The following is a 23,752-nucleotide window of genomic DNA, read 5'->3' as shown; positions in this document are numbered from 1 at the left end:
GCACAGCCTCGCAGTGAGAGGCGGTCTGGCTCCCAAGTGGTAGGGCGCAAGGGGGCCCCCAGGTGCCCATCTCACCTGAGCTGAGGCAGCCATATAAGGCAGGTCTTGTCCTCACCACCGTGGGGGTGAGAAGATTGAGGCACTGTGGTCACTTGCTGGGACTGTAATCTTGGCTTATCTCTAAAAAGAGTGCTTTTCCTGCTGCCTTCAGGGGCCATAAAACTGAAGGGCACAGGTGATGCTGGCTGGATGACAGAATAAGAATTTCTGAAAGGCCTTATTGAGCCCCTACTGACCAGGAATCTTTTTGGCAGAGGTGGCTGTGGGTCCCGGTTCAGGTCCCAGAGGCGGAAGCACCCTCTCTGGAGAGAAGGGGCCCACTGTGAAGGCAGATGAGGGGGCCTCTGTGGCCCTTTGCTGACCACAGGACCCAAGAGGAGCCAAGGATATGGCTTTTAAAAAGTCAGTGGTACCAATAAAACCTAGCAATCAGATGAAAGAGGTTGGCAGGCCCCTGGGCACTGGCCAGGCCACATCTGGGACAGGGATTGGCTCTTTAAAGTGCTTCTTTAACCAAGATGTGGGTCAGTTAAAACTTGTCCAACAGGAGGAAACATTTAAGGCACCCGCAGGAGGAAGGAGAAAACTCAAAAGAGAGCTGTCCGATCGACGTCTGTCTTCCAACATGTGTGGAAAGGAGCCCCCCCTCCTTTGCAGGTCTAAAGTGTGGAGCCGGTCAGTCTCTCCAAGTGGAGGTTGTGGGAGAGGGGCGTCTGGGTAGGAGAGCCCAGGAGCTGTCCTGGGAGTGTCACTGAAGGCAGGTGCCAGGCAGGCCCCTGTGACAGAGGTTCTACCTCTGAGGATCCCTAACCTGTGTCCAGGGGGTCCGGGCCCCCTGGACACATGCTTTTGCCCTGGAGCCTGCCCTCTCCCAAGGGAAACCAGCCTCCACGGGTAGAGGTGGCCCAGGGTCGCAGGCCCCTTCCGAATACGCAGAGCACAGCCCCCTGGGCTGCCCAGACTTCCAGCTGGCCCAGACCCAGTCCTTGCCTTGGCTCACACCTGGGTTTGAGCGTTCCGCTCCAAGGTGTGGCCTTCCTCTTGGCGGTCCCCTCTCTCCACTGCCCTGGGCTGCAGACACCTTGGACTCCAGGCTGGAGCGAAGATCCAAGAAACATATGAAACTTTTCACTTTTTTTATTCAGATTCCCAAGTGAGAAGTAGGAGGCTATGTTGGTACAGACCCCTCATCTTTGAAGTGCCCCTTCCCCTGTTTCTTCCTGTGTGAAGTGTCAGCAGGTTTAAACCTAGTAGATTTGGCTCAGCTTGCAGCCCTCCTGAGAACTGGAGAATCGTGTTGTTGAGAAGAAACTGCACCCAGTGCTCTTCCCCAAATAACATTCTGACATCACTCAGAAACTTCGCTTTCAAATTTTCATAGTCTGATGAACACCAGAATTTGGGAAGTTTCCTCTGGTTTCCCCGGTGTCCTTGAGCTACCTTTGTGGGTCAGACGCTGCAGCAGGACTAGGGAGAGAGGTGGGGCCGCCTCGGGAAGTCGCGCCCCAGGAACCAAGTGGAGAGTGTTCATGTGCGCCGCCCAGCTGGGTGCTGGGGCTCCCCCGTCCCTTTCTGACAGCGCAGCGAGGTCGACCCAGTGTCACCCCAGCCGTCACACCTCCCTTTCCCCCAGGGTTTGTGAGCCGCGTCTGGTAGCTTGCCTCCCCTTCTTGCGGGAACGTACAGGTTACGTGCCGCTTCTGGGGGTCTCTTCCTGGCTGAAATTTTGTCAGCTTGCTCTTTTGTTTTTCTAAATATTTCAGACTTCCAGAGAGGTGCACAAATAGTTCAAGAACTGCCATGTGACAGAGCCACCACTTGTAACATTTTGCCAAATTTGTTTTATCTTTTCCTCTCTCATTTTTATATACGCGTGTGCATGCATGCACACATATGTGCACTGAGTAGTTTGAAAATAACTTGCAGATAGATCTGCCCTTTTACCCCAAATACTTCATTGTGTATTTGCTAAAAACAAAGGCAAGCTCTTCCATAATCTCATCGTACAATGATCACATTCAGGAACTTTCACAGTGGTGAGGCACTGTTACCTTATACGCAGTCCATATACAAACTTCTCCCAAGTTAGCCATTGGGACATTGAATATAGCCAAAGAATATTCTTTTATTTTTTTTTTAAGATTTATTTATTTATTTAAGAGAGAGAGCATGAGTGGGAGGGGCAGAGGGAGAGAGAATCTTAAGCAGACTGCACACTTGAGCGCAGAGCCCAACACGGGGCTCAATCTCACGACCCTGAGATCATGACCTGAGCCGAAATCAAGAGTCGGATGCTTAACAGACTGAGCCACCCAGGCATCCCCATCACGTTCTTTATAGCCACCTTCATTGTCTGATTCAGGATCCAATCCGAGGTCACAAGATGGACTCAGTTTTCACATGTCTTTAATCTTTTTCAGTCTGTACCAGTTCCTTGGCCTTTGCTTGTCTTCCACAGCCTTGACATTTTTTTGAAGTGTACTGGCCAGTTTGGGCTTGTCTGATGTTTCCTCAGGAGTAGATTCAGGTTCTGCGTTTCTGGTGAAAACAAAACAAACCATAGCAGTGATGCTATGTCCTCAGTGCCTCATATCAGGAGGCGCGTGATCTCCACTGATCCATTATTGGTCCGGCTCTGTTTCGGATTGGCTAAAAATGTGAGATTAGATTGCTTGGCACTTCGCATAAGCCACGTGGAAGATGCGAGCTCCTTGGGGAAAGGGAGAAGTAATGGAAGGGGTTCTCCTCTCTTGGACCTCGTATCAGTTTGCTAGGGCTGCTAGTCTGGACAGCTTGTACAACAGAAATCTATTTCCTCACAGTTCTGGAGACTGGAAGTCCGAGATCAAGGTGCCGGCAGGGTTGGTCTCTCCTGAGGCCTCTCTCCTCGCAGGGGGCTGTGTCTTCACGTGGGTCCCTCTGTGGGTCTGAGTCCTTATCTCTTACATTGCACTAGTCATGCGGGATTAGGACCCACCCTAACAACTTCATTTTAGCTTCATCACCTCTTAATGCCCTATCTCTAAATATAGTCGCATTCTAAGGTGCCAGGAGTTAGGGTTTCAACATGGGAATTTCAAGGTGACGCATGTCAACAGTAATGTCCCCTCAGGGCTCCTGACCACATTTTGTGAAGCAGCACCATAGCTTTTAACCCCTGCTCTGTTCTCAGACGTCTGCTGTATGACGTGTTTGTTGACTTATTTATTGTATCTCTCCTGCTCCTGGCCCCACTGTGTCTGAGGGATCTGCAGCTATGCTGACGGTGCCTAAAGCAGGTCTTCATTGTGGGGGTAGGCGCTCAATGAGCAGCAGAGGAGGGCGAGAAGGAAGTGCTCTAGGTCTGACCGTTGTCTGGATTGGTGTGTGCAGATGCAGTGGCTTGTCAGGGTGATCGGTGCAGTAGGGACCAGGCGGGGCATCCATGCAGCCCCCACAGGGAGCGGAGCCAGAGACCAGACCGTGCCAACGGCGCCTGGCTTACCCAGCATCTGGAATTGTCATCTGAAGAAACATAAAATTCAATATAAATGCAAATGCATATAGAAATAAAATTCAGATTCAGCACAGAACAAACACCAGGATCAGCTAAAGCTTTAGGCTTCCAGCCCCTGGTCGGCTGCAATGGGAAATACTGGCTAGTGGGTCGCCGGGGTCCTCCATTGCCCTCCCCGGGCCTGGCTCTGCTGGTACAAGATGAGGGCTGGTTTCCCCTTGGCTGCCTCTGAAGGTGACCTGGGGCCCAGAGGTGGTGGCGGCTGTGTGGCCCCCCCCCCAACACACACACAAACACACATCCATGGAAGTTGTCACTCAGTTGGGTATCTGATCAGGAGGTTATGTGAAGACCATCTATTAATACCTTTGGTTTGACAAAAGACAAAATGCCTCTCGCCTTGCATCTGGCAGTCAACAGGTCTCCCACACGCCAGGTGTGGAGTGTAATAGCTGGACCCCCTTGCCAGGTTTGGGCTGGGCTCATGCCTACACAGTGGGAGCCCCTCTGCTCCAAGGGCAGCTAGATTGCATGGTCCTCATGTGTCTGAAGGGATCGGGCAAGAGCAAAGCACTGTGGCCATCCTAGGCCGGAGGCCGACCTCCCTGTCCACTATAGTCTCCTGCGGCCAGAATGAGAAGGTGCCACTCCATCCCACCCATGTCGACTCTTGTCTGCGTTCACAGACAGACTTGGATTTTAGCCACTGCTGGTGGCACTGTGTATATGAATAGGGTGGGAGGAATCAGCAGCTGCGCAAGGGAGTCGTTACCTGCCGGGGGCTGTGAGTCACTTCTCAACGCGTCACTTGGAAGAGGGAAGCATGCTCAGTGCGTGGGGAGGGGAAGCAGGTGGGAGGTGACCGACCGCAAGGAAGAGCAGAGGTGATTGCAGCCCTGTGCTGTCTGCTGCACCTGCGGTTTCTCCCGGAGCTGGGCACAGAAGCCCATTTCTCAGAAAGACAGGGAGCAACAGCACCTGTCCTGCACCTGTCGCACACTCTCTCCCTTCCTCCCTGCAGGCCAGCCAGCTGGGTGTGTACCGAGCCTTTGTAGACAACTACGGAGTTGCCATGGAAACGGCTGAGAAGTGCTGTCAGGCCAACGCTCAGTTTGCAGAAATCTCTGAGGTACTCGTGACACTGTTGAGACAGGTGCACCCCTCCACCACCCCCGGGTGTGACGTGGGCCGGTCGTTGGTACATCATGACCCGGGAGAACAAGGTGCACCAAACCAAGTTCTGGTTGAAAATCTCCGCTCTGTTTCCAGATGCTTCTGGGTTGGTTCTGTCAGCCCTGTGCAGGGGACGCAGGAGGAGCAGTCCCACAGCGACCTCCCCAAGGGCCAGGGCCCAATTCTGGGGCTCTGCCGAGTGCCCCAGACAGACGCTCTCTTGCGCCATCTGTGTGCCGTAATGAGTGTCCGTAGTTCTGTCTCGTTAGTGGAGGTCTGGACGTGAGAGTGCTGAGGCTGACTAGGCACCCGGTCACTGGAAAGCAGCCGGGGAGGTGTGCTAGGGACCTCTCTTGCCAGGGAAGCTGAGCAGCTAGTACAGGGGTGTGGAACTGAAGCAAGCCCCAGGCTGGAGCTCCATGAGGACTGAAACCTCAAGCCCCAGAGTGCTAGCATGAGGGGCCTCTAAAGAGCACCTCGATACAGAGAGGACAAGCAGGCCACCCCTGGACCAGAACCTGCAGCACCCACCTCTCCAGGCCCCTGGCAGGGGTTTCCCCAGCCTTCCACATCCTGTTTCTGCCCTGGGCAGTTGGGTGACATTTTCCTCTTTCGGGGCCTATCATCACTTGTGATGCCTCCAGCTTCTCAGAGCTCTGACTTGCCTTCCCTCCACCAAACAAGGATTCTGGGTGGAAAGATTCCATGAGAGAAATCAGCATACGAAAGATACCTGGAAACTAGACATAGGAAGTGAGTGGGGTCTCCCTTGCTGAGAGACGGTCATACCCCGACTGTCATACCTGGCTTTGTTCTGGGGGCTTTGTGCCATTTTGTAATTTGTCATAAGAGGTGGGGTGTCGTGGATGCTGATTGTCTCTCGTGGTGGTAATGGGTGCCATGCTGCTCCTCCAGAGCCCGTGGGGGCATGCACTCCCTGCCTGGTGCTGCTGGTAACAGGCTACATGCACCCAGGGTTCTAGGCTGGCTCCAGACGTCCCTCCCTGTCTGCTCTGGCTTGCCTGGAGCAGTGGGCCATACCTCTTTTTAGCTCATTCACTTTAACAAGCCCCCCCACCCCTAACAGCTGGGATTTTGGTGCAGAATCCAGAGTCACCTTGACAGAGTAGAGACCTAATCCTTTAAGAGCAGGCTACAGTTAAAGGGGGCCAAGTTCAAGTCCACCCGGACAGGTTTCTATAGAGGAGGGAGGAAGCAATGGTGAGACACCACCCAGGGGTCCCGTGGTCCCTTAGGAACCTGAGCTGAGGCAGGGATGCTGGGAGGGAGACAGCTTTCAGCTGGCCCTCCGTGAAGCTTGTACCTGGAGGCGGCATCCACTTTGGTTCTCCACCCGTGTTTTTAAAGGAGACCCAAAAGATTGAAGCCACCTAGACAGAGCAAAATGAAACCGAAGGAAACGGAAGCAGCACGTGAGAGGTTGCACTCTGGGGGTCAGAGCTCAGGCATGGGGACTGGATGGTCACCTCCAGAACAGGGAGCAGTGGAGGGCTGGCCCTTCATCTGCTCCCAGTGCTGAAAATGAGCCAGGGCAGCGAGCGTCCAGTTAGACCAGAGTTGCCCAAGCTGGTTTCCGTGGAATGCCAGCTCCCACACAGTAGACACTGAGAGTTCTGGCAAAAGGGCCTCTGGGGCCAAGTTGTTTGAGAACTGTAGGATTAAGCCAAATTCATAAGTCTCCTGGAGGCAGGACTGCTGGACCTACCTCTGCACGCTTGTGTGCGTGGCGCTGCCCAGGGGCATGTGGTAGGAGGGCTGCCTCCCAGGCTCACGGGAGCATGGAACCTAATTTTTGCCAAGACTCGTGTTCAGCTCTCACGCCCCCTCACACCCCCCACGCCCCTTGGGAACCGCTGAGGCAGATGTACAGAGGAGTAATCACTGTGAGGAGCATTAAACTCTCAAGAGAGGCACCAAAGTGCATTGTGGAGTTTGGCCCCAGTGAGCTCTACACACCATCGTTTTTTAGTTGTGAGGGGTTTACTGCAGCGCGAGAGGTTTACTGCAGCACGAGAGGTTGGGAAAGCCATCTCTGAGCCCCTTCCCATCCCCGTGCTGTTTCTTGTTGTTCAGCAGCCTGGTAGTGGGATTAACCATAGCTTCTTCCTGGAAATGATTTCAGGTACACAGGGATCTTACATCCTGGTTTCTCTTGGTACCTTGGACCCAATCGATGATGCCTTTGATGCAGTTGTGTGAAAACATGACCTACCCACTAAAAAGCTCTGCTCTCCTCCTGGGGATCATAGCGCCTGTCTGTAGTTAGAAACTACAGGCCTACCTTGCTTTATTGCACTTGCAGATACTGCATTTTTTTTACAGACTGAAGGTTTGTGGCAACCGTGTGTTGAGCGAGTCTGTCGGTGCCATTTTTCCAACAGCATTTGCTCTCTCTGTCATATTTTGGTAATTCTTGCAACATTTCAAACTTTTGCATTATTATTATATTCCTGGAGATCTGTGGTGATTATGACTTGCTGAAAGCTCAGATGATAGCATTCTTTGGCAATAAAATATTTTTTAATGAAGGTAGGTACATTGTTTTCAGACGTAGTGCTATGGAACACTTAAGAGACTATAGTATACTGTAAACGTAATTTTTATAGGCACTAGGAAACCAAAAAAATGCATTGGTCTCTCTTTATTGCGATATTCGCTTCATTGCGGTGGCCCAGAAGCAAACCCACAATATCTCCGAGGTGGGCCTGTACATTTGCGAAAAGTCAGGAGCGGGTGGGGTAGAGGGCGGATCCAGTGTGGGTCTCAGGGGTGGGGGGCCCGCCCAGGCCATTTCCAGAGGTGAGGGCTCTTCCAGCCCACCAGCTCCCTTGCACACTGTTTAACTTCTCTGAGAAAGCAGTTCTATGCATTTAGGAAGGACACGGTGGTTTGCCTTATTTTCATAGGATTCTGTATGTCAGAGGCTATCGACCGGGGGTGATTTTGTCCCCAGCAGACAGCCTAGTAGTGCCTGGGGATTTTTGATTGTCACGACAGCAGGGGGGTGCGCTGCTGCACCCGTAGGTAGAGGCCAGGAGTGCTGCTCAGTTTCCTGTGGCATACAGGACGGGCCCTCACGGTAAGCGAAGTTCTGGCCCCGAATGTCAGCAGTCCCAGGTGAACCATGGCACCCAGGGCAGGCTTTGTGTTCCGTCCACGCTGTATTCCACGCTTTGGTCCAGGACGCCCCCTTAGACTTGTTGCCTCCTCTAAGGTTTTGTTGAGTGAGAGAAGGATGAGTTTTCTGCAGAAGGTGTCTGGCCACGGAACTTGCTGCCACATCAGCGCTGCCTCAGTTGTCCCATGTGAAAACGTGCTTTTCTCTTTGCAGAACCTGAGAGCCAGAAGCAACAAGGATGCCAAGGACCAGACGACCAAGAACTCTTTGGAAAGTGAGTTCTCTGTGCCGAGGCCTCTTCATGCTCCCTGTGGGCGCGGCTGCTGTGAGCCGATGGGGCATTTGCTGGAAGAGCAAACACGGCACCCGGTTGGGTCACCCTCTGGTGCCTTTGCTGTTCCAGACTTCTAATAGTGAGAGCGGGGACAGGGAAAAAGCAGCACTGGGCATGGTGGGATGGGGAAGGACGTGGTCGGGACCAGCCTGCCACCAACAGTAGCAACCAGGAAGGATGGCAGGGGTTTGTGAACACCCACAAACCAGGCACTGCCGGCCATTTAAAATGTCATCACATTGTCCCCAACGGCCCTGTAGGGAGGATTTTATTTTCCCTTTTTTCGGGTGACAAAACAGATTGGGAATGAAAGTAACTGAGCTGGAACACAGGTCCTAAGTGGCGAGGCAGGGGGAAAGTCAGAGTTGTCAGGCTCCCAGGCCCGTGTGTCCAGCCCCTTCAGTCTGGGCGGACTGAGAGGTCACTTCTCAGTTGCAGTTGTTAGGGTAGTGCGAAGAGTTACAGAGATGGCAGAGCTTCACCGTGCTCTGGGTCTCGGCTTCTCGTCTAAAATTGGGATAACAATGCATGTCTTACAGTAGTTGTGGGAGTCCCGTGAGGAAATGCACCTGGTATATGTCAGGACACATCTTGAGTGCCTGTGCCCATGACGTGCGGGGCTCGCCATCCTCATGGAGGAGCAGGGGCTGCCCGGGCTGGCCAGGGCTCCCGTGCTGCTGGAGGCCAGGTGTCTGAAAACACTCATAAAGCCAGGACCTCTGTGGGCCCCTGAGTTAGTTTCTGCCATCCTCAGAGTCGGGCCTCCAAACTGTGCAGGGATGGACATCGCAAGTGATGTGCTGGTCTGCTCCCGGGAGACCTTTCAGGCCAGAGAGCAGGTCTCCTGCCACGGTTGGGACCCTTGCCAGCCCATGTGCACCAGGGTGCTGCTGGGCTCCCCAGCTCCAGGGGGAGGGGCGTCAACTTGGGTTCTGACCAGTAGCTCTGTACTCAGCATTTACTGTCACGGACCAAAAGCTCAAAGCCATGTGCCCGGCCTTCTAGGTGCTCAGAGTTTGCCCTTGTCCCTGGGTATGGACATTCCCAGAGGACATGGCGGTTGGGCCGCTCCCCCTGCCCGAGCACTTGCCGAGAGGACAGGCAGGCGGGTGGTCTGGGGCTGCCTTCTCCATGCGTGGCCACCTCTCACCCTGGCCATCTCTCTGCAGCCCTGCTCTACAAGCCTGTGGACCGGGTGACACGCAGCACGCTGGTCCTGCATGTGAGTCACCCACCTGGGACCTTCTCACCCTGGGGTTCTTGGCTTCTGATGTTCGTCAGTGTTGCCTGCCCCTTTCCCCCTGTTCCTGCCACACACCTTTATTGAAGATGCAGAAATGAGAGGCTCACACAGGGGTGAGGGGAGAACAAAGCAGGTTCTCGAGGTGTCCTGGGTGCTCTTGGAGGGGGAGGTACCGGGAGGGAGCGTCCTGTCCCACCTAAGAAGGGCCTCCAAGGTAGACGGAGTGGGGGCACAGAGAGCAGGTGCCTTCCATGGCTTTGAGGATGACCCACTGCCTCCCAGCCTGGGGAGAGGGAGCGTGGGGAGGGCCCGCCTCAGTGGGGCTGCTCCTGAAGACAGCAGGGAAAACGAAACTGGCCCCTAGTCCTACTGCTCATGTGACCCTGTTCACTTACATTTAGAGCAAGTTGTAAATGCATTTTTTTTTTAATTTACAAGCAAGTCACAGAAGTGTGTGGTTTCCATTTCCTTCCCTGCTTCCTCCCCACCACCACCACAAGTGTTCTTTTATGCACACGCCAACATACGTGAGAGTCTTTTTTGATTACGCAGAAGGCGTCATACTATATGTATCATTCCACACTTTGCCTTTTTTCCCCTTAATATGATGCAGTGGAGATTGTCCCACTTCAGCCCAAACAACTCTGCCCCATAGTATTTAAGCTGTGTAGTATTCTGTCGAGTGCACGTTTCTTAAATTTTTTTTTTTTTTAAAGATTTTATTTATTTGACAGAGAAAGGGAACACAAGCAGGGGGAGTGGGAGAGGGAGAAGCAGGCTTCCCGCCGAGCAGGGAGCCCGATGCGGGGCTCGATCCCAGAACCCTGGGATCATGACCTGAGCCGAAGGCAGACGCTTAACGACTGAGCCACCCAGGCGCCCCTCGAGTGCACATTTCATAATTCCTCACTACCCTCTGATAAAGAGGGAGATGAGAGGCATGGTTTAGAAGGCTCTGGCTGGGGACACCTGGGTGGTTCCGTTGGTTAAGTGTCTGCCTTCAGCTCAGGTCATGATCCCAGGGTCCTGGGATCGAGCCCCGCATCGGGCTCCCTGCTCGGCGGGAGGCTTGCTTCTCCCTCTCCACTCCCCCTGCTTGTGTTCCCTCTCTCTGTCAAATAAATGAATAAAATCTTTAAAAAAAAAAAAAAAAAAGAAGGCTCTGGCTGGTGGCCCATTGGACGGAGTCTCAGAGACCTTTATCCTGTCCCCTCTCTGAGTGTCCTGACAGGGAGAAGCCAGAGCCACCCAGGGATGGCGTGGGGGTCCTGGGACCATGGGCACCAGAGCTTTCCTCCAGGCTTATTTCATCTCTGCACGTTCTCTGCACGGGAGATTTGAAAGCTAAGGGGAGTTCGTTTTTCTGAACCAACGAGCTCTTGACCCTGAGCACGAATTACATGCATTCCTAGTGGAGAAGGAGTCAGCGTTTCCATCTGTATTCTAAAGAGGTCTAGTCTCTTCTCTAAAGCAGGAGGAGCGGGGAAGGCCAGGTGCATTCTCCTGAGCTTGCACAGACCAGTGGTCCTGGACGAGGCCAGTTCTGCCCCCTAGGGGACATGCAGCAATGTTGGAGACTTTGTTTCTTGTCGCAACTGCAAAGTCACAACTGCAAAGGAGTGCCAGCATCTAGTGGGTAGAGGCCAGGGGTGGGGGGCTGACGGCCTACAGTGCACAGGACGGCCCCCACCACAAGGAATGATCCAGCCCAGAATGTCACTGGGGCCCAGGTGGACAAACCCTGCCCTAGACCCCGAGAGTGGGAGCCCCTGTGCACACAGCACGGACTTGTGGGAGCACCGTCTAGGTTTTGGACCTGCTTCTGGGATGGTGCTCACAGAAACACTGCGCGCCTAGCCCCGGCCTGTCCACGAGGTGTCCTGAGTTTGCCTGGCGTGTGTCTGCAGTTTGCACACCGTGGTGGCGCCAGGGCTGTGCTCTTTCTGACTTGAGCCCTCTCGTCTGACATAGGACTTGCTGAAGCACACGCCCTCCAGCCACCCCGACCACCCTCTGCTGCAGGACGCCCTCCGTATCTCACAGAACTTCCTGTCCAGCATCAACGAGGAGATCACGCCCCGCCGGCAGTCCATGACCGTGAAGAAGGGAGAGGTGAGCGAGGCTGGGGATGGTCTGGGTTTGCCAGCCTGCCCCACCGGGCAGGGGGACGTCGAGCCCCTTTCTGGTCCTCAGCCACCTGTGCCTGCCGTTCAGCCTAACACAGGAAATGTGGTACCTTTTAGGGTCTTTGACCCTGAAACCCGATCCCCTGTGCAGGGTGTCAGGGTGGAGTTGCAGGGCTGCTCGCCTCGCTTGGCCACCTCTTTTTCCAGTGTGGCCGGTTGTGTCCAGGTCACCCCTTTTCTTCCCTACACCCTTGCCAGCTCGGGGTCCCCAGCTGAGGAGACCGGTGAGAAGGAGGATGTCATTTTGTCTGCCTGGAAAGACCTAGTTCCTCCTGAGTGTTCTTTCATTTAAAAACAGTTCCAGGGCGCCTGGGTGGGTCAGTTGGTTAAGCGACTGCCTTCGGCTCGGGTCATGATCCTGGAGTCTCGGGATCGAGTCCCACATCGGGCTCCCTGCTCAGCGGGGGGTCTGCTTCTCCCTCTGACCCTCCTCCCTCTCATGCTCTCTCATTCTCTCTCTCGCAAATAAATAAAATCTTAAAAAAAAAACAGTTCCAGGTTTCCCCTGATACCCAAAGGTGGAACATTCCTATGAAATCTTTTTTAAGCTGAAATGGTGTAAAATTAAGAAGCCTTCACCATTTGTAAAAGCAAAAAATCTTCTTCAGATCTATTTTGGTTACTGAAACAAGTACTAATGTTTGGCAAAAGCAAACTTTCAGATAGTGTGGGAAACCCATATGACCAGATTTAAGGATTTAAAAAGGAGGAAGAGGGGGGTACGGGCAGTTTGTGGGCTTGCTTGTCTTCTCCTTGGGTTCTCCTTGGGTCCTCCTTCCTCCTCCCTCCCTCACTGACAGCCACCCCTGGCCTTTATCTCCCTGCTCATCATCGATAAGAGGGTAGAGAACAGAGGGTCTAAGAATGCATGACCCAGCCCGTCCGCCCCGGTGGCCTCTTGCTGCCTCTGACCCTGCTGGCAGGGGCCCAGTGAGGCGCTGGGCCGGTGCCGTCCCTGCGGGCAGCACTTGGTGAGAGAGCAGAGTTGCGTAAATCAGGGAGGCCAGCGTCCAGCAGCAGTGTGAGCAGCACCAAGGCGAGGGAGGCTGACCTGCTGCCGCTGGGCTCTTGTGCAGGCACGGGAGCTCTATGGCCCCGGCGGGACACGGCCGGCAGTGAGCCTGACGGTAGCTGCCCCTGGAAGCCACTTCCTCCTCTTTCTTCCGGTTCACGTGCCAGATGCCCGGCACTGAGGGCTCAGCCTCCCGCAGTCGGGGTTTCTTTTCTTCCTCCACCTGGGCTGGCAGGCAGGCCCCTCAGATCTGTCCTCCCTACTCCTCTTTGGGAAGTGGTACCTGAGTGCTGAGCAGAAAGCTCCCATGTGCCCAGAGTCTCATCAGGCTTGACCATGAGCGAGGGGCTTGGTCAGATTTCTCCTGGTGGGCCAGGGCCACGGGGGAGGGAGGTGTCCCCTCCAGTCCACGCTCCGGGCTGGCCCAGACCCTGGAGCCAGGCCGACATAGAGATCCAGTGCCAACATTGGCGTGAACTCACCCACCACATGGCTTGGACTGTGCTTGCTCCTCCCTGCTGGACCTGGTCCCCCTTTTTATGACAGGGTGGGAACGAGGGCCACCCTGGCTGGGTGCCAGCACACCCAAAGCGCACAACTTGTGGCTAGAGTCCGGCCGGCGGGCAAACAGAAGCAGTCTCTGAGCTTGAGGAAGCCAGGAGTGGGTCCCTGGCACCTCCCAGGGTCCCCACACCCAGCTGTCCGGTGTCTGGAGCCTGGGAGTGGTGGGGCTCAGATCTTCTTTCCTGGAGCAGCAGCGTCACCCTGCCCCCGGTTCAGCCCCTCACCCGGCTCAGGGACTCTGAAGGAGTGCAAAGCTTTGGCCTCCCCTAACCAGATGCAGGATTTGCTCCTGCCCAGACTCCTTCTGGGTTTGTGCCCAGCTCACCCTTCCCTACTAGGACACCTGCTCTTTCTCCTCTGCCGACTGTTCTCTTGTGAGGGCATTGCCCTCCTGGGAAGCGAATGTGTGAGTCCTTTTCCTCTCAGCTTTTCATACAGTGCTGAGTCTGCCCTCAGCAACCCCACCCTGCCGTCAGATACCTGGCGAGAAATACCTTCTTGCTCCTCAGATCGTTGGAGGCGGCTATCCTAGGGAAGTGAGGAAAATCAGATGTTACCTGGGAGTTGGCAGCCCAGCCCTTGTCCCGCATCTGTTATCATAGGCTTCTTTCCGTGCTGACCCACGGTCAGGGTCTTGGGGCGACCGAACAGGGAGTATGTAGGGGCTGGCCGCTTCATGAAGAGGAGGGCTTTTATCTGCACCCACCCTCTCCCCCACCAGCATCTGGCCCTGTTGGCCTCAGTGATACCTGCTCAGTGAGAGGGATCACTCGGGTACCTCAGCTGTAAGAGGAGAAAGAAGCTAATGCCTTCTGAGAGGTTGTGAGTCTGACTCGCACGCACCTTCTCTCCATCCCATGCGTGGGAAGGGGGGTGGTGGCCAGCCCAGTATGACAGACAGGTGCCCACGCTCGTGCTCCCCGCCCCCACCATTCCAGGAGCAGACATCACTAATCAATCAGGTGCTCAAACTCTGAGCTGATTGCAGCCTGAGCATCCTCCTCGGTGTATCCTCAGGCTGCCCAACCCAGTCTACAATCCCCAATGTGGTAGAAAGGATGCTAGAAGGGCGGTCCCCCAACCTGGTTCAATCCTGCCCTCCACTTACCAGTGACTTTGATGTGGGAAGCCCTTATTTCTTTGCCAAGTATCCATCATCTGAGGACAGTGTCTCAGGATCTGTGGCCCCTCCACCATATCGTTGTGAGACAGAAAGGGTGTCATGACCTCTGAGGGTCTGTATAAGAGCAGGGGTGATGATTTGCCCACATGGGCACCATGCATGTTGGAGGTGGTGGGAAAGCACCCTCTACATCACCAGTCAGGAGAGAATCTGCAGGTCCTGGGAGGGGTGGGGAGCTGCAGGCTGCTTCCTTTTAGAATTTGCAGCTGGGGAGGGTCTGAGATTTGGAAGTACCTGTTTTTTTTTCCTGTGTTCTTATCTCTAATTTGGCATATCACATTGAATATCAGGCTTCTAAAGGGAGGAAGAAAATGGGCTTCTGAGTTCCCATAATGACTCTGTGAGGTTAGAGGTATTTTCCAGGCGAGGACACTACAGCTCAGAAAGGTTAAATGACTTGCCCACAGTCACACAGCCACTAAGTAGCTAAGCCAGGATGTGAAGCCAGGTGTGCCCTGGCACCTGTGTGCACCTCAGGTGCGTTACGATTTATGATAGCCCCTCCCGCGCTCCCCCCACACCCTTGTGAACCAGTAGGATTGTCCACCCTTCCCTGGTCCCTGTATAAAGAGCTACCCTGACGTAGGTGGTCATAAGGAGAAGATGTGCCCCTTTGGTTGAGGAAGCGGGACTTTGGGCAGCTTTACAGGTGCCTCCCTGACACTGAACTGTGGCTGGCAGGTGCTCTCACCAGCCGGTATCCTGGCCCTGGCACCCCAGGGGCTGTGAGCGGCAGGCACTTCCCAGGAGGACACCCTCAGCCTCCCAAGAGCTGGTCAGGACCAGGAGGTCCTGCTGGCACATTTTCTTCCCAGGCCTGGGTCCTGTGGGCTGGTGGGTGGGTGCTCCTTCATTTCGCTGAATTAACTTTATGCTGCTGGCTGATTTCCCCAGGCGGCTGCCCGTCTGTCTGTTCTTAGCGCCACACCGTGTGCTGCCCGACATCCCCAGCTCGGGCTGGGAGGCAAATGGGATGATCCCGTGTGGGTGTCTTGTTTCCCAAGAGCCAGCCTTGTCTTGGAGCCGTTCTCTACCCAGGTTCCCAGGTGGCCCTCACAGAAGGCAGGTGGACAGGCCGAACAGGAGCCGCTGGGGAAATGTCGCCGGTACAGGCCGAGGCCAAGGGGTGGTGAGGCTCAGGCAGAGAAGAAGGGAGGCCTCTTGCTTGAGGATTAAAGAATTGGAAACGCCAGACCCTGTGGTAGTTTACAAGGGGTGCTGCGGAAAGGGGGTGGGCATGAAGACAGCAGAAGGGTGGGGGTTCCCAGCGCCACCAGACACCGCGTGTGACCTCAGCAGTAACACTCATCTCTGAGCACCAGCTCGCTCAGCTGTGGGATGGGGCTGAGCCTAGACCCTGTGCCGTCCACAGTTTCAAAGGATGTCTGTGATGTGGGGGCCCCATGAGGGCAAGGCCACTGCTCCACATCTAGGCCTTTTCTCAACCCTTCATAAACACTTGCAGATGGAGCTTGGGTTCTCGACCTGTCTGGACCCAGGTTCTGATTCTTCCAGGAACTTGGGCGTGTTACTTAACTCCGAGCCTTTGCTTCTCCAAGAAGTGGTGGGGCTGAACTTGCTACCAGGGACAGTTCTGCCAAGTGTGACATGTTTCATGAAGCACTCTCTGCACAGAGCCCAGCACCCAGCAGGTGCTCGGTGAACATTCCTGCTGTGCATCAGCCGTGTGCTTCCCGGGCTCACCCTGCCCTCCACCCAGCAGGCTCCTGTCCCTTCCGGGCCACATCATGCTCTGACTTCATTCCCCCGATCAGTTGTCTTACAATGCACGAGGCTTTCTCAGGGATCAGGGAGTGGAGGTGTGCTCCGCAGGGAGGCCAAGTAGCAAGGAGCCGAGAGCCCTAGGACAGGTGTGAGAGCAGGAGGGTCAGGCAGGACCCTCGGCACACACTCGGCCACGGGCGTGTTGCTCTGGGGATACTCCTTCCACCTGCTGAACCTCCAGATCCCACCGAGTTACCCCACAGCCGGGGCTACTCCGATGGGCAGTGTCTCCGATGGGCAGTGTCAGCTGGGCCGCTCACGTGCAGCCAGCAACCCCCGTTTCAGACCTCACTCTGGGGGCACAGGAATCGGGGTGCTCAGGCTGCCGGCCTCCTCCAAGGGCCAGACGTGCTGAATCTGGCCCATGCTTGGAGCCAAGCCAGGCACCTTCAGCCAGCAACTGATGCCTCACTGGTCCTAGCTTTGGCCATCTTCCTTCTTCTCCTCTCCGCCCCCGCCTGGGCCCTCCTTGGCAACCCTTCTTGGTCTCACCTGGCCAGGCCCCACTGGCTTATCACTGAACTCTGATTCCTGTACCTGAGGAAACTTCCCAGCGCCCCCTCCATGGAACCGTGGTCTCTGGCTTCTTTGTGTGTGTGTGTCTCAGTCTGCTCAGCTGCTGTAACAACGTGCCATCAACTGGGGGCTCGAACAAGAGGCTTTCATTTCTCATAGTTCTGAGGGTCCCGAGGTCAGGGTGCCAGCATGCTTGGGATCTGGTAAGAGTCTCTTTCCTGGCTCATAGACGGCCACCTTCTCACCATGTACCCCTACAGCTTTTCCTCACAGCACGCACATGGAGAGAGCTCTGTCTTCCTCTTCTTATAAGGGTACCAGTCCCATCATGGGATCCCAACTTTGCAGGCTCACCTAAATCTAATCACCCACAAAGGCCCTGCCTGTGGATACTGTCACATTAGGGGTTAGGGCTTCAACATACGAATTATGGGGTGGACACAAATATCAATCCATAACAGTGCTCTTCTTCCAGATGCATCTTCCCTGGATGGGCTCTGTCTGGGGTGGGGGCCAGTGTTGCCCAGATGACAGCTGGAGGAGGCCAGCCAGCCTAGGGGAAAACCCCTGGGGAAGGAGACGCCCCTCTTCAGAAGACTGTGGGCACATAATGTAGCCTCACTGGCCTCAGTTTCCTTGTCTGTAGAAATGGGGGTGATGGTACCCCCCCAGTCATCATGAAGTGTGAGAGGCCCAATGACAGGGCGACTCTCAACACAGGGCCTGTACCCGCAGAGGACTTGGCTTACGGTAGCCGATAGCCCCATGTGGGCGCATTTAATCCTCTAAAAAATGCCACCAGGCAGGTGTTTGCATCCCCTCTTATCTTTAAGGCAACTGAGGCTCAGAGAAACGAAGTGGCTGAGCCAGGATTATCACTGCAGAGAGAAGCGAGGGGGTGGGCCGCAGGCAGTTGGGGGTCACAGCGGCTCCAGTCACCTCACTCCCTGGCAGCGTGAGCTTACCAGTTTTTCAAGGAGGCAGGTGGTGTCCCTTCTAAGCAGGTGTTCCCCACGTGGGATGTGGGGGTAGGGGTACCGTCACTGCCCCACCCCACAACGCACAAAGACACGCACACACTGCGATATGCGCAGGGACACAAACACACGTACATACAGAGGGACATGGGACACATACCCGTGGACACACAGGGACATGGAAACATCTAGAACGACATACAGAAACACAGGAACATGACCCACACATGAGGACACAGAAACACAGAGATACATATACGCAGGGGACACACAGGGACACATACACGGGGACACACAGAGATCAGGATCCATACACTGACAGGGATATACACACACAGACATGCCTGCCTACATGGGGACACACACAGAGAGACACAGAGACGCATGGATTCTCTTTGGCACAGACACACTCCTGTGGCCCCAAGGGGCTGGCTCTTCTGAGTCACTGTCCCCTAGACCTCGAGAAGTATGGTGCTACCCTATCCCGGGTCCAGCGGGTTCTGGGTCTCTCCTGCAGCTCTACCCAGGGGTGTTTGCACAAGATGCTGAGGCAAAGGGACAGTCCTTTCCAGCCACCCGACTTCATGCCATCTTTAGACCACAGCCCACAATGCCATGGGGCCGTGAACCGGTGCAGCCAAGCTGTGGCCCAGCCTGTGTCCCCTGGAGGACCTGACCGGCGGGCCGCACTGGATGTTGGTGCTGAGGACTGGGGCTGGTGAGCATTTCCAAGAGGGACGTCTCCTGGGCAGGCATTGGCCTCCCGCCTCTACACTGGTCCCATGTGGGCTGGCAGGGCGTTTCTGCAGAAGCCAGGGTTCTGAAGGAGGCCCAAGTGATGGCCACGGGGTCCGGCAGCCCTTCAGATGCCTCAGTCAAAGGGCAGAGCAGCCCCTCACAAACTCGCTGTTGGGCTGCAGCTTCTTCATCCCTTGTTCATGTTTGTCCTCCTCCCCGATCATCTGCCCTTGGCCTTTCTCTTTCCTGAAATGGTATCTGTGCCAATAGGAATTTGTTGTTTCTTCACGGGCCTGTTTCAGCAGCAGGATCCCTCCTCACCTGGGGCTTTGGGCTGGGCTCTGAGCAACAGAAAGCATCTACCCAGGCCCTACCCAGCATCTGCACAGCCCCTAGACTGTGCATCGGGGTGGGACCACCAGCCTTAAGAGTCTGTGCCTCAGGACTACTCCTGGGCCTGGGGAAATAATAGACAGTGTGATGCCCACCGCCCCCCCTCCCTCCCACTCCCCTCGCCTACTGCCCTGCCGCTCCCCTGACTCTGTCCCTCTGCCGGGGTCCAGGCTGCCTTTGTGGATTTGCTGGTGTTGTAGTTGGGGGCCTGTTTTCCTAAGGCTGGGAGACCCCTCCTACCCATTTGCTGGTTTTATTCTGTTCCGGCATGCTGGAAGACCCCAAGGTGGCCTGGGGTTCAGAAGCAAGGCCCAGTGCTTCCTCCGGAGAGAGGGCAACTGTGACGTGACAGGGAAAACTCACAGTGAAAGAGCCTTACTCTGAACGTAGCCACTGTTGTCCACCACCCGCACTCTGCAAGGGTCTGGCAGGGGACACGCACGACTCACATGCTCTGGACGGCCCTTGGAGACAGAGCGTGGCACAGAGCAGGGCTTGGACTGGGATGCTTTGGGGGCAGTGGGCTGGCTAGGAAGTGTTGGGGCACCCTTGGCTTTGGGGCTTCTCTCAGATGAGGGTTTGCATAGGCAAGAGTTCACGGGGAGGGGCCTGGCGACTGTCATAGTATCAAAATAAAGTCTGCCTCTCAGAGCCTCCCAGGGCTGCAGTCTGAGCCCCAGGGGGGGCCATGTGCTCCTCCCTGTCAGCCTTGTGTCCCCTCCACACAGCAGGGCAGGTGTGTGGGCTGCCCCAAGCACCAGGGTAACACTCAGTAATCTTGTGGAGGATGAATGCGGCGCTTCAGCTGAATGTGTGAGCAGCAGGACCTTGCAGGGAGAGAGGGTGGGCCAGCTGAGGGGTGGAGAGGGTGGTCGCTGCTGGGATTCTGGGCATTTCTGACCTACTGGCAGAGGGGCTGAGCCTACTTCTGAGCTGGACGTGGGGTCCCCCTGCTGGTGGTGGTCAGAAGCTCAGCCCCTTTGTATGGAGAGAAGATCCATGTCCCCTCACGGAGAGTCCCTTGGTCCCTGCCTCCTGGGCTGGAAGACCCTCTGTCATATCCCTGCTGCGGAGACGTCTGTCCATTCATTCCTCTGGGACTTCAGGGTCCCAGGAGCCTTCGCAGACCTGCTCCCTGACCAGGACCCAGCTGTCAGGTTTGCCCTAGGCTTTGCCCCAGGATCTCCAGCTCTGTGTGGACATTTCTCCAGGTGCACACACTTTCTTGCTTCCTGTGGGCTGCAGTGCCAGGTGGGCTGTCTGCCCCCGGCAGGCAGGGAGAGGGTGAGTGACCATGAGTCATGGCCTTGGCACGCAGGCCGTCCTCCAGCCTTTCCAAAACTTAATGCTCTCCCGTTTAAATCATTCGCTCCCTGGAGCCAGGGGCCAGCTGGCCATTGTGAGCCGAGCTGAATTTGACAGGGACGTGTGGCCTTTGCACCTGGGAGTGTTGGGGCCCAGCCCAGGCTACACTTGCTTCTGGGTGGCTCTGCTGGCTCCAGCTCTTGCCGAGAGTCTGGGAGAGTTCAGGGAGGCCCAGGCTCCCCGAGAGGGCTCTGAGGCTATAGGTGGCCGTGGAGCCAGGCGTGGGCCTGCCAAGCATATGTGGGGGTGGGGGTTGGGGATACCTCCTGCTGGGGAGATGCTCTGGGTCTTTGCCCACTCCGATGTATGTACCTGATCCTCCAGACCCTTCCCTGGCCATCACAGTGAGGAGCGGGGAGTCCCCCTCTCTAGAGGGCCTTCCCAGAAGCCAGGGTGGCTGGGTTCCTGCTAAGCATCTGGTCTCTCTCCTATGTGCTTTTGAGTTCCCAAGACAGAGACCGCCAAGCGTCTCCGCTTGCTCACTCACTGTGCTGTCTGGAACAGGTGGTAAACCTCTCCGAGGCTCCTATTTCTCATCTGTGAAATGGGCATAAGGACCTGCCCACAGGGTGTTGTGGGGATCACATCCGATGATGAGGCCATGTGCTCGCACCGCATACCTGGAATGTGCATGGGGAAGGCTCGCCATGTCAGCCTCTCATCCTGTTTTTGAGTCCTTGGCACGGCATGGTGTTGACCCTCATGAGGTGCTGGGTGCTCTTTTTCGGATAAATTGCCAACTTACCTTGGTGTGCCATTCAGCAGCCCTTGGAGCTGTGAGCCAGTGGGAGTGTTCTTGTCTGTCCCATGAAGCACGCAGGTGCCGAGGCACGTGGCTTGCTGGCAGGCCAGTGCCTCCTGTCCTCCTGCCTGGGCTAGGCCCAGTGGGCCCTGGGCAGGTCCCCTCAGACTCAGGCTGCAGGTATCCAGGCATCCTATGTGGGCTTCTGCCCATCAGTGGGCACTGACCCTAGGAAACCCAGGGCATGGGGTCCCAGCTGTGGGCCCCCTGCTCGGCCTCCTGCTGCCCTCAGAAGTAAGCTCGGCCTCTCCCATGATTGTCAGGCTGTCCCCTTCTTGGAGCGCTCCGGGCCCCCACCTCCTCCCCGCTCACCAGGCTGCCCCACCCGTGCTCTTCTTGCTGTGGGCCTCTGTTATGATAGCCCTTCTGTGAGACTGTCCCTCCCGTGGCTGGCCTCTTGCCCATTCTGGGTCTCCACTCGCTGCCCCACAGAGGCAGGGACCACCCTGCTCACACCCTGCTCACATCGTTTTCCCTGCAGACCACTGACATAGCTGTGATGTCCCCCTCCCCAGCCTCCAAGCCAACAGCTGGTACCCTGTCCACTCACCATCCTCCACAGGCCAAGCACCCAAGGAAACTTGCTGCAAAGAGGAAAGCGTAGAGTGTGTGTTCGCCGAGACAGGGGGAGCACTGGAGACTGGGTCTGAGAGTGGGAGGCTAAGGCAGTGAAGCCCCCCAAGCCCCCCCAGCCCCCCCGCTGGCCCGCTGCCCTAACTCGAGCCCCCACTCCACCCCACAGCACCGGCAGCTGCTAAAGGACAGCTTCATGGTGGAGCTGGTGGAGGGGGCCCGCAAGCTGCGCCACGTCTTCCTGTTCACCGACCTGCTCCTCTGCACCAAGCTCAAGAAGCAGAGTGGAGGGTGAGTGCCCACATGGCGCCCATCCTGTGGGCCGGCCGGGACTGGTTTCATAGATGAAAGAAACCTAGCTTTTTTTTTTTTTCTCTTGTATAGTGAGCCTAAAGAGTTCGGTAACTATGTGGCCAGGCCACTTTCTTTAGGTTACATTGTTTCCAGCCGGCCACGATACCAGGCTCAGGGTGAAAGGCCACCATTAACAAGGTGGGGACAGTCTAGATCAGGATCAGTGACCAGCCTGTCATCTCCTACAGTGGAAGGGGAACCTACCTATGAGGTACTACTGTGGGACTGTCCCGTCATGACCCAGGAAGAGTAAGTGACAGGTCAGGGAGCTGCAAGATCTGGTGCAGGCAGGCAGTTGACGGAGTGGAGCAGGGCGGGCATCACTAGACCATCCCTGTACTTTGTCTCCCCAGACCTGATGAGAGCTTCTAAATTATTCTCAGCCTAGGCTACAAACCGCCCCACCAACACACCCCTCCTCCCGGGGATCAGACCACCCAGGTTGCCCCAGCTGGAACGGAAAAAAGAGGTCATATTGAGAAAGACCAGAACCGGGCTCTTTCCCTCATTCTGCCGCTACCGTACTGAGAGCTTTAAATCAGTCATCTCGGAGGACAGCCTCAGTTTCTCCTTCTGTCATGGCAGGGGATTACCCCCGGTAGATCTGTAGCTCCTCAAACTCTACGGCTCTGGTGGTGTCTGCAGTCCTATCCTGTAGGGCAGTGGATGCCCCTGATGTGCTCCCACCTCAGGGAGCCCGTGAGCCGCCACCATCAACCCAGGATAAGGTGGATCAGGCCTAAGTCACACATGCAGAGTGCCCATTGCTAGGGGTCACCAGGGCTGGGTCACCAGTGTTGGCCGATGGTCTTATGCCAGCCTGTCGCATGGACCACAAGCTGGGTTGAAGGTCTTATAAACTATGCAAGCCTCAAACTTAGGCTTTCTTGGCTCTTGAGAACAGTGACATTAGCAAAGAAAAGCAGTCCGCGTGTTAACGTGCTATTTCCTCACCCAGCAAAACCCAGCAGTATGACTGCAAGTGGTACATCCCACTCACGGATCTCAGCTTCCAGACGGTGGACGAGTCGGAGGCGGCTCCCAGCATCCCTCTGGTGCTGGACGAGGAGCTGGATGCCATGAAGATCAAGATATCCCAGATCAAGAATGATATCCAGAGAGAGAAGGTGAGACCAGTTGGGAAGGAGGAAGGGTAGGCCCTGCAGCTGGAGCGGCAGCAACCCCTCGAGCACGGGTATCTGGGTATCTGACCTACTTCTGGCCTCGGGGATGTGCTGGGACCCCTGCGGGCCCACCGTCAGGCTTGGAGCCATCCAGCGTGTGGGGTGGGGGAGGTGCCCAGCTGCACCGATGTGGAGAGAGTCCCAGATAGGGGGATCAGCCCCTCTAGGTGTTCTGGACTGCCCCAGGCAGGCCCCTGATTGTTTCTGGAGAGGGAACGGTGAGGATGAGGCATTCGCATAGAGGGTTACCCCAACCAGAGCCGGCACCATGCGGTGGCCACAGACAAGGTGGGTCCCCAGAAGGTTGAGCTTCGGTTCAGGGATGCCTGGCTGAGGTGGGCTCAGCAGGACAGAGGTCTTCCTCACCCCTCCCCCACCTGCTGGCCTACCATACCACAAACCCTATAGGCCGAGGAAGGCTCTGGGAGCAGTGGGGACGGGACCGGGTGGCACTGGGCCCCCGGAATGGAAACGTGACTGTGTGGCCTCTCCCCACAGAGGGCAAACAAGGGCAGCAAGGCCATCGAGAGGCTGAAGAAGAAGCTGTCAGAGCAGGAGTCGCTGCTCCTACTCATGTCCCCCAGCATGGCCTTCAGGGTCCACAACCGCAACGGCAAGGTGAGCGCCCGCCGCGGTCTCGCTCAACCAGCTGGGGCCTCCCACTGCTAGCCCAGG

The 23,752-nt window shown here is 56.0% G+C and overlaps 1 protein-coding gene across 3 annotated transcripts in view; it reads left to right on the top strand.

Moving 5' to 3' along the window:
- Positions 1-23,752, top strand: part of BCR (BCR activator of RhoGEF and GTPase) — a 127,960-nt gene that overhangs the window by 75,823 nt on the left and 28,385 nt on the right. For 2 of the 3 annotated variants that reach the window (XM_021687856.2, XM_044921273.1), the window contains exons 5-11: positions 4,578-4,685; positions 8,082-8,142; positions 9,372-9,424; positions 11,417-11,557; positions 21,709-21,830; positions 22,852-23,020; positions 23,576-23,695. In XM_021687856.2, the coding sequence (XP_021543531.1) occupies positions 4,578-4,685; positions 8,082-8,142; positions 9,372-9,424; positions 11,417-11,557; positions 21,709-21,830; positions 22,852-23,020; positions 23,576-23,695 (774 nt within the window). The remainder of the gene's footprint in view (positions 1-4,577; positions 4,686-8,081; positions 8,143-9,371; positions 9,425-11,416; positions 11,558-21,708; positions 21,831-22,851; positions 23,021-23,575; positions 23,696-23,752) is intronic. The other variant, XM_021687857.2, reaches the window with a different exon arrangement.

This window comes from Neomonachus schauinslandi, chromosome 14 (genome assembly GCF_002201575.2).
Source record: "Neomonachus schauinslandi chromosome 14, ASM220157v2, whole genome shotgun sequence".
Classification (NCBI taxonomy): Eukaryota; Metazoa; Chordata; class Mammalia; order Carnivora; family Phocidae; genus Neomonachus; species Neomonachus schauinslandi.
This window is presented reverse-complemented; position numbering and strand designations above follow the sequence as displayed.